The 10,662-nt window shown below is 43.8% G+C and overlaps 1 protein-coding gene across 1 annotated transcript in view; it reads left to right on the forward strand.

The window, feature by feature from the left end:
- The window catches only part of bnc2 (basonuclin zinc finger protein 2), a 152,826-nt gene extending 147,973 nt beyond the window's left edge, over positions 1 to 4,853 (forward strand). The window contains exon 6 of the mRNA XM_084559624.1: positions 3,252 to 4,853. Within this exon, the coding sequence (XP_084415750.1) occupies positions 3,252 to 4,062 (811 nt within the window). The 3' untranslated portion in view covers positions 4,063 to 4,853. The remainder of the gene's footprint in view (positions 1 to 3,251) is intronic.
- Positions 4,854 to 10,662: the final 5,809 nt, after the last annotated feature.

Here is a 10,662-nt window from a genome sequence, read left to right on the forward strand (position 1 = left end):
ATGTCGCTGCAGCGAGCAGGTGTCCTCCCGCTTCCACATTCTCATGGTGCAGCCGTGCGCAGCCCGCGGTCCCTGCATGGGCCACTGCTAACGGAGAGAGTGAAGGTTAATTATGTTGGAGAGTCTCTTTCCTCCCCTCTCCTTCCTCTCTCTGTCTCCCTCCTTTTCCCTTGGTCCCCACACGGCATGTGGGCCCAGCTCCGCTGCTCCACAATCAGCTCTCTGTTTGTCTCTTATAAACAAAGGGCATGCTGCTCATAGAGAGAATATGTTAACAAAAGCCACTCAGCCCCAGTTCAAACTATCTGCCCAATAAAAGACAAAAACTTTAAATATCACATGCCTTTGGTTAATTCACTGACAGCTTAATTGTGATTCATTTTGCGGAGAAGAAAGTCGTTTTATTCTTAGATGAATAACATATAGGCGCCCGTGCAAGTGCTCGGTCATCAGTATTCTAGTTGAACACTGCAAGTCAATTCAAGTAATTCTAAATCGTAACTTGTACAAGAAAATGTTTTCCATGTGATACTAAATGCAGATTTAATTTCTATTCCGTCATTTGTTTAAAGATCATTGTTTGGAGCTTTTCCTGTTCAAGAGTCAGAGACAATGCCAAGGTGAGACAACAATGACAGAGGGTGATAAATGCTACCAGAACTCTTGTCCTCCCACTTACACCCAAAACCTCATAACACGCCCCAAATGACAGGAAAGACAAAGAACCACCGGTGTCAGTTTAATACCACTCAGCCTTCCATCTCATTTACGCGTTATGAGACGTTTAGACAACATCCATACACACAGACACAAAAGCAAGGGCAAGGGCCATCCGATGAACCTAAAGATGATTAACGCCGATTGGGACAGGCACACTCGCGCTCTCCCTCCTCTGCACAGTCAAAAATGGGCTCTCTCGAGGCCTCCCCCGTCTTTTGGGCGAAGATGAGACTGTCAAATTGGTTTGCCAGCCACATTACTGGCCAACAGGGAGGTAGAGGTGGAGGAAGGGGGGGGGGGGACTGAGGAGTTGGGTTTGGGGGAGGAAAGACAGAGCATACTGAAGAGGAGTGATGGAGGTGGAGGGATGGCAGGGAGCGGGAAATGGGGCAGAATGTCTAAAGCTGATAAATGAAGGGATGAGGGCTTTATGTCCACTGTGTGTGGATTCAGCCGACTTCTCTTGATTATTTAGGGCAAGGAGGCACCGCGAACACAACTGACAAATAACAGTGGGCTCTTTCTCCTCTTTAGCTCCTGCGAATAATTTCCGAATGGTTACAAATGATATATTATAAATGGACTTTTTTCCCCCCCGTGCAGTTTACTTTATTTGCATATTTCTGTAAAATGGATAAAACAGACTGTTTTCCTTTTAAATACTGTAACTTTCTAACAATGTGGTGTGCATTCTTAAATCACTATTGTAGCCGTTCTGCAGACTACTCACTGCATGATGTTTAGCATGTCTGACTTTACTAGATAGCCATGGTTATATTTAGAGCTTATTAGCAGTGAGAAGGTGTTGTTATAGAGATGGAGAGATGTTGCAAAGGACCTGCCTACCTGAGCATCAGCAACAGCATCCTGAGCTTCAGACTTATCTGAGCAAATTCCGTGGCCTCCCCCACCCCCACCCTCACATCTCGAGCAAGTTTTGTGTGTGCCCCCCACCCCACCCCACCCCATCCCCCGCAGCAACATTTTCCTCGATACTGATCGCTGATCAGGCAGACGGCCGTGAAGCACGTCGGTGTCTCACGGCAAAGCGTCCACACGTGTATTTCACAGACGCCACGGACACTGAATCATGACTCCCATATTTTATCCATAAGTTAAGGCCATATGGGTGCAAGTGTACTATCAAAGGATAAAAAAGAACAAAGGATTTATACAGTCTTTTTGATCGAAGTCCCACGATATGGAAGTAGTATATTTTCTGTTTTTCACACACACACGCACACACACACGAACATAAGCACGCGCGCACACACACACACATGCAGTGACAGCCACGGCCAATCAATTTGCCACGCTCTCTCCCCACAATGCTGACGATGCTCGAGTGGACGGGCTCCTGGTTGCTTGGTTCACAGAAAAGGGTCCCTCAAATGAATGTATTTTTACCTCTTGCAGGACAATGTCGGATAGGGAAGTAAATAATTAAAGGAAAGGGACCCTTTTTGACTGCATCAACCCTGCCACTGCTGGTAAGCTCTACTATCCATTGTGACTCAATTTTTGCCCGTCCTGCTAAGGATTACCTTTTTCTTTTCATTTTTGTTTTACACACATGTGCCCTCCCTGCATGGAAACCCTTCACGTTAAAAGGCACTGAGTGTTTGCATTTTTTTTTTTTTTGCCTCATTTTGACTTAAGTGCTGACCTGATATGAGAGGAGAAGGCATTTATGTTATATCTGACTCTGGCGTTGGTTGCTTAAGTTTCCCTTCTGTGTTTTTTTTTGTTTTTTTTGTGACGTGTGTACCGTGGGTTCCCCTTTTTCTCAGGCTTTCTTGGCAACTGTGAAATTGGAGCGAATAGGCATTGAATTAGATTTTCAAGCTCATTTTGCTCTGCATCCTTTGGCATGGCTTTGTGTGCTAACTGAAATCATCACTAATTGTATCCTGGCTTAAGCATGGCACTTGTTACTCAGTTTCTTTCATCAGCTATAGCACATTGTGTGACAGTTTGCCTTGTGTTTGGGAAAAATGCCCATCTTAATTAAATCCAGGGCTACATAAAGACATGTTCATTGAGGTGCTCGATTAAGCCACCTCCAATAGGGAACGAATGCGATAATACTGTCAGGGCCTAGTGCTAATATGCTATCCAGTTCCCCTCGATTATCACATTACCACAGCTCGAATCAATTGATAAACTCCCATTCAATATGGTAGAGTATTTAATTGAGTCAGAGTCTATTGGATTTGAGGGCTGTGCAGTGCAGACATGCTGACAGTGGTAAACACCAGCAGGATGCTCCCTCTCATTGTATGTTAGAGGACTTTTTCTGAAGAGAGCCACAGGGTGGATTTTTCTGTGTGTGAGTGTTCTTGTACCTGGACTGACGTATTGGTTCTTAGATATTGGATCTTGAAAGTTGGCACCATTTCAGAGAAGCAAGATAAACTGACAATACGAAATAAATGACTTCAAGTACACAGTCGTTGTTTGCATTTCAGAGGTTAACTATAGTCTTCAATGGCAGCATTCTGAGTGACACTGTGTTTGTCTCCCCCCATTAGGCACAGCTCCAACATCAACCTGCACCGTAAACTGCTGACCAAAGAGCTGGACGACATTGTCCTGGACCCCCAACTCACGCCACTGCCCAAGGACCTGCGAGCCGAGTTACTGGCCAAGCTCTACGCTGGGCACCACATGGGCCTGGACCCTATGGTTGGGATGGGCATCGGAGGCACCGGCCTCAGGCCCACCGGCCTGAACCACAATGTCCATTCCCCCATGAGCAACGAGTATCCCCACTATCCTTTCCACCAAGACATTAAAAACCACCACACCAACGGTTTCTCCCGGGGCCAGCCAGAAGACTACATGGTGTTGGACCTGAGCACCACATCCAGTGTTCAATCCAGCAGCAGTGTCCACTCCTCACACGAGTCAGACGAGGGCAGCGATGAAGGCATCCTATTGGACGACCTGGAGGAGGAGGGAGAAGAAGAAGAGGAGGAGGAAGGCAACAGTGAGGGAGAGGACTACTCCCATCGTGCCGTGGGGCAGGCTGAAGGGGGACATCGGGATGAGACCGGTGAACTTAAAGTCGAGGGGTTGGACCCCTCCTCCTCTCCATTCCTGCTTTCGTCCACTGGGGGCAGTAATGGCAGCAGCAATGGGATCCTCTGTAATATCTGCCACAAAATGTACAGCAACAAAGGGACCCTGCGCGTGCACTACAAGACTGTGCACCTGCGCGAGATGCACAAGTGCAAAATCCCCGGTTGCAACATGGTGTTCAGCTCTGTGCGCAGCCGTAACCGACACTCTCAGAACCCCAACCTCCATAAAAACATGCCCTTCTCTACAATAATAGACTAAAGAATGACTTGCTACTCTATCCTCCTGTCAGTCTGCCCGCTCCTCCCTTCATTCTTCATTCTTATTTCTCCACAAATTAGCTTTTAACCCCAAGGCCATCAAATACAAGCTAAATGCCTGTATGCGTCCTGCCTGTCCCATGAAAGACATTACAAGACATTTCTATCTCCATCTATAAAATTAATGACTCTCAACACAGTTTATCATTGTGTCATTTGACTTTTCCTTCTAGGGAAGAACAGGATGACAGTCTTGAGCATGGAGTTTGCTTTATTACAAAACTCCATATATTTTTTTTTGGTTTTTTTCAGAAGCCCCCTCCATCGTGTCCTTTATAACTTCTCTCCAACTTTGTGTTCATGTCCGCCTCCAAAGAATCCGAATTCAAACTCTTATTTGTGACTTTGCCTGCAGAAATGATAGTACTGAGAAAAAAAAAAAGAAAAGAAAAAAAAGAAAATCTTCTTGTTGTATTTGTGTAATGATAGCTTTTAAATGAACCCCTTACAAAAAGCATGACGGCTTCATTTGTAAATAATGTTCCAAGAGGCTTTTGGTGTAAAAGAGTTGTGTTGATGGTTGTTCGCTTCTTTTTTTCCTCTCTTTATGGTTTTATGTTACAGTCCAGTACAATACTTCCAGCTATAGGCAAGAAAGAGGTAGCATCTTACTAGCTTGACTCATTTATTTTAGCTTCAAAGACACATTTTAAACTGAGTCCTAGGGGGAAAAAAAGAATATCATGTGTGACTTGTTTTATCTACTTGTTAGATATTCAGAGGTTGCCGGCATGCTTTTTTAGGCTCCTACACTGATATCATTCTCTGTATTTCTATTGATTTTTTTTTTTATTTCTTTTTGTCTGTTATGTTTATGAGCTTTAGTATACCAATTCAGTTTTTGCACTTTGCATCTATACAAGGGGATGTGTAATATTATTATTAATGAGGATTTTTTGCAATGGTGAGTTTAGGTGTTGTTTGGGGTCATTGATGGCTACAGCGCCAAGGGAAGTGACAGTACCTTCAACATACTTGTGCCAGTTTCTTTTTTGCACGTGCTCCGTTTCAAACACAGCTTCACAGCAGTAGGCATCCCGCCACCCTGAACAAAACCTGAGATCTTCCCTCATTGCCAAACAGCGAATTCAGAAAGTGTTTCCAAAGTGTCTTGCTTTAAAACAACAAATCCAGGCCCGACTAAATATATAACTGCTGTTTCACAAAAGCAGAGGAGTTAATGCCAATCCCCCCCCCTTTTTTTTTTTTGCTTAAGGAGTAACTCGAATGTTTATTATGATCACAGTAATTACTTCTGGGGGTTTAGTGGGTTATTCGGTCTGAAGCATGCAATTATTTTGTCAATGCAAGAACTGGCATTGTTCTCACAAAAAAAGGCATCTTAATGAAATATGATTGTCCCCTAGATTTTAAAAAAATAGATAAAAGTAGTCCTTCAACTGTGACCCAAACAAGTGTTTGCTTAAAAAGAAAAAAAAAAAAAAGGAGCTCTTTCAGTGTGACATCGTACTTAAATCACACCCCATTTGATGCACTTGAGTCTTAAAACGTTCGCTGTGATATTTTGGTTTCCATTGCGTTGAGTGTCGCCTTCAGATATGCTTTAGAAAAAGATGTGGCCATTTCTCTGGCTGTTGGTCGCAGCGATTTTTAACTTGTCCATGACTGTCTTACGGTACAAATGTTTCCAGTAATTGGGCCAAGTAGCCAAGGGAAGGGGTATTTATTAGCGGGTGATGTATCTTCATGGAGATGTTTTTGTCCAGTATGAGAATATCTTTTGTAAAAAGACAAAAAAACTGAGATTGTTCCTTAAGTTTGACTTGTTTATCAATGTATTTAGCATTGCCATGTGTTACTATACAAGGAGATCTTACTCTTACTTGACTGGTGCTACACACAGTGGGAAAATATGCAGTGTTATGTGGTGTGCTGTACAGTATTCACAACACCCTACATCCATAACAGTGTTGAGTTCCACTTATTTCACATGTAAGCCATTTTTGCAATACAGACATGACCTATGTATCCTATTGAAATATTTCATGTTCTTTTTTAAGACCCCACCTATATGACACATGCAGTTTTTAGTCCTCTCTTCTCAGAGATAAAGAGGCCGAGACAGAGAGCTGAGGCTGATGGAAAGGTTGCGGAGGTGGAGGGCTGACTAGGGAGGAAAGGATGACAGCAACGATCATTAAAAATGTGCTGCTTCTCTGTTACCTGGAGGCGTCCCGCCATTCCAGCTCCTTCTGTCTAATAACTCACTTGTCACTTCGTTACACTGCCAGATGCCAAGGTTGCTGACAGGACTGTGACACTGACAGAAGGAGAAAAAGAAAAGAGAGCGCGAGCGTGCGCGCCGAACAATTTAATTTGGCTCACTCGATTAAGTTGAATTCAATTCATCTGAACATCTTCCACGCGCGCTTCTTATTCTTATTCGGCGTCATCTGCAATTCAGTTCAATTCAGTTCCTCTCCTCTCGCTGTGTTTTCCTCTTTGTCTGTCAGAGCGCAGTCATTTAACAGCCGCCTTACCCATTTCTTCAACCCGCCACTCACTTACCACCTCCACACGCCACAGCGCAGATCCTACAGGGACACACACTAATAGTGTATGCTTAAGTTCACCGGACGGCCATGGCATAGGAAAAAGGGATGGGTAATTGCCTGTTTATCCCAAGTGAAGGGAAAATTGAGTACAGGAACCCCTGCCTTCTCCCAGGAGTGGGTTTCACTGAGGCGCTCGCTGCCTCATTCGCTCATTCAATCCCCCCGGCACTCGCTCTGGCAGAAATAAAAAAGAAAAAAAAAAAGTGCTACTCCGGGAACCCTGCTGACAGCTGTCTCTCTAACAGACAACCATACGAGCGCGCACACATACACAGAGGAGAGTGGCACACACTCGGAAGGATGACAAGACCTAGATGACTTGTTAACCTCTAGTGATGGAGGAGACAGGGGCAGAGAAAAATATTCCCACCACAGGAAATGAAACTCTCCTTTTAACATTATAGCAGCAGCCACCACACAGAAAGCCAACGCTCTCCGAGATGGAGCAGATCGAGCCGGAGGAGAGTCAGACAAATCTCTTCATACATTATTTTAAATATTCCAACATGTTTAGCAGCAGACATTTTATATAAAAAGTGATCAAACGAGAAGAGAATTAAAAAGAGGACACAGATTGATTTGACCTCCCTAGAAATAAGAGAGCTGTACAGACCTAAAATATCAAAAGTCATCTTAATATAATTGTGCTTTGGACTGAGCTTAAAGACTTGTTTTTGTTTTGTTCCTCCTAACTAACACATTCCTTATGTTCTCTACTTTACTGTCCAGTTCTCAAGTAGCAGCTGCAGAGCACGACCTGTGCCGTGCACTTGCGTGCTCCAGACTGAAAGCTGAATATGTTCCTTTAAAACTCCCTTCTGCTACCTCCCTCACAGTCCTGGATGGTGCTGGTTATGCCAGCAGAGCTCAGAGCTGCAAAAAGAGGCCCGAAACAGAGCTGCAAAAGCACAGAACAGGCTGTCAATAACTAGGGAGACAGCAGACAGAGGGGTGAGGGATAGTGGAAAAGGACCGGGCTTGGAAAGTGTTGTTGCAGCAGCAGGGGAAAAGAGGTTGACGACAGATAGCGAGAAAGCGGCAGGGCCAGGACTCCCCAGGACTCATCACCAGCTTCTTCTTGATTGCCTGTTGGAGAGCGATCGAGCCACCACCTCTCACACGTCCAACCAAACCCCACTCACCCACCCCTCCCACTCAGCTCTCCTCTGAGAAATGACCACCGATTTCCCTCTCTTCTGAGAAAGCGCCCAATCCAACAATGCGGGTCCAGGTGCATTCTGCTACCTAGTGACCGAGCTTCAGGACGGCGGGAACACGTCTCCCAGGGCGCCTCATTGGTCCAGACCACTGGAGTGAATCTTAAATATTTGATTAGAGCAGCGTCAGGCATCAATTATTCTGCAGTTCCACATAGTCCACTAAGAAGAGGGTGGGGTGGGGTGGGGTGGGGTTGGGGGGTGTGCGAACGGCTGAAACGCCTGACCCGTTAATCGCTGTCCATTTTCTTCACGTCAGAGAGTGAGTGAGCGAGTAAAATATGTGTAAGCAGAGAGAATGAGAGGTGACCCTGCATGCAAACTGTCCAGTTAATGTAGCTCATGAAACAAAGTGAGGTTAAAATGTTCGATGGGACGTCATTAGTAATATGCAGATAGGAGAAAATACACACACGTGGGTTTGTATAGATGCTTCAGTCTTACGTCTTATGTTCTAAAAGAATGCCTTCATTAATTTGAACTGGAACCTGTGAAATGTCAATGATCCTGAAAAAAAAAAAAGAATGCTGTAAATTCATAAAATGTTTTTTTTTTTTTTTTTTTTTTTCATTGTATTTCCAAATATATTTTACAGTCTTAAAGTATGAATAGCTTGAAGAGCTGGTGAACTTAGATTTTTTTTTTTTTCTTCCACTTGTGTTTTTTGTGTATCCAATGCATTTGTGTCCGTGTCTTAAAAAAGCCTGTGTTACAGCAGCACCGGCTCTCGACAGCGTTGCATGGCTACATAGTCGCACTGCAAAGAACAAACAGCGCAAAAAGGAGCTTGCGTCACTTTGGTGTCAAAATGGTGATTCGGAAGCCTCGTGAATACTGTATGTTACCTAAAGAGGTGTTCCCCATTTGCAAACAGAAGGAAAAAACTGATCCTTTTTAAGAGACTCTTTTTTTCCTTTCTTTTTAGCCTTTCTTGTATTTGTTTCTGTATCATAACTGTCTATGGTTTTTGCATAAAATGCATAAGGGTTTTGGGATGTAAATGGAATTTTATTCATATTTTGTCCAAATACCTCTTGTAATTTGTATCAGAATTCTTGTACAATTTTTATATTAAAGATTTATCAGTCACTGGCATTTTGTCATTGCATCTTATTCAGCAGTAAAGGACCTTGACTTATAAAAAGACCGTAAGTGCAGTGGACATTTGAACAGTAGAGAAACAAGGTGTCAATCAAGCCATTTTAACAGGACGTTGTGATTTCAGCAGGTTTTACAGTTCTCTTTAATTACCCTATGATAAAACCCATTAGGGAAAAGGCTATCTTGACCAATTAGTGGACGATTAGATTAATAGAGTTATTAAAAGATGTACTTGCATGAGTAGGAGGTGCTGCTGGTGTTAGCAAATTAGTAAGATGGTCACTGAAGGAGCGAAATAAAGGACACACAGTACCTTTGTCTGATCACGTGCTGAAATTAAATTAAGAAGGAAACGGTTACGGAGAAACGCTACACGTGCTCGAGACGAGCTTAAAGCTTTAGTACATTTAGAAACGTGAACAGCGACACAAAGAAAGGATATTAACGTCTATGAATGTGAACGCCAGATAACAGCAGAACAATGACACAGAAGGACAGACAGCGATGACGACACTGGACAAATGCAGTGTCATTTTCCAAAAGCAACCTGTGCCGGGCATCTTTTGCCCCCGTGACGGGGAGGGGTGTCGAATGACAAACTGATCTGAGCTCCAGCAGGGATGCCATGCTTGCTCTGGTAACCAACGGGAACATAATGCCTCCTCCCTCTCCCATGTGAAAATGAAGGAGTGACACGGGCTTTATTGACCTTGAATTAGACACCGGTCCTCTTTGTCACGCTCATTGCTAATAACTGCACAGCACACACACATGCACGACTTTTCAGGATTTCAGTATGGTATTGATTATATGCAGGGTTAGAGAGAGATACAGCCCCCAATACACATTTTTAACAAACACACATTCAAACGCTCTCTTCCTTGGTGACGATCTCCTACAAGGGAGGAGGTGGCTGCTTTTGCCGCTGGGTTGACCTCACTGCTACATAACTCGAGTTAATTTCTGGCAGCAGCACGCCATTGATTGGCCTGACAAACACGCTGGTCCTCCACTGACCTTTGAGAGGCTGAGCTTTTTGGTGTGGGGGACAACAGACAGACAGACAGACAGACAGATGGAGAAGAAGCCAGAGAGAGCTTTGTTGTGTCGGAAGTAGAAATGGGAGAGCACTTGACAAGGTTGTCCAACAGTCAGAGATGTGGCTTTAGAGATTTATAAGTAATTAGTAATTAGACTGAACCACAAGACTCTAAATAATAATCTTCTGTCTTTTACGTCACTATTTAAAATAGTTTAAATGCCAGATTTGAAGAAATTAGAGTTTTTTGGTCTTAGTCTTTCTCTCCAGACAGCAACATATTAATTTTTTCTTCTTCTTGTCTTCGCTTTATGATCTCTACTTCTTCTTCTCCGTTTCGGTACAGCGATGCACAACGTAGACTACACCGCCACCTTCTGCCTTCACGGCCGAAGTTATCACGCATCGCTCCAAACCCAATTTTCTCATTTTGTTTTCCCTCCCCCCACTTTTCTTTCTTTTGGGGGTGGAAAGTTTGCTTAAAATCCACTTGAGACTTACACAGAAACAGGGCTGTTGTTGTTCTTGTGATCAAACTTGTATTCACTTTTGAAATCGATTCAAATTCTTGTCCAAAAGCTGATGCTTTCAGTCTAGGCACGCTACAG

This window comes from Chelon labrosus, assembly GCF_963514085.1.
Source record: "Chelon labrosus genome assembly, chromosome: 2".
NCBI lineage: Eukaryota > Metazoa > Chordata > Actinopteri > Mugiliformes > Mugilidae > Chelon > Chelon labrosus.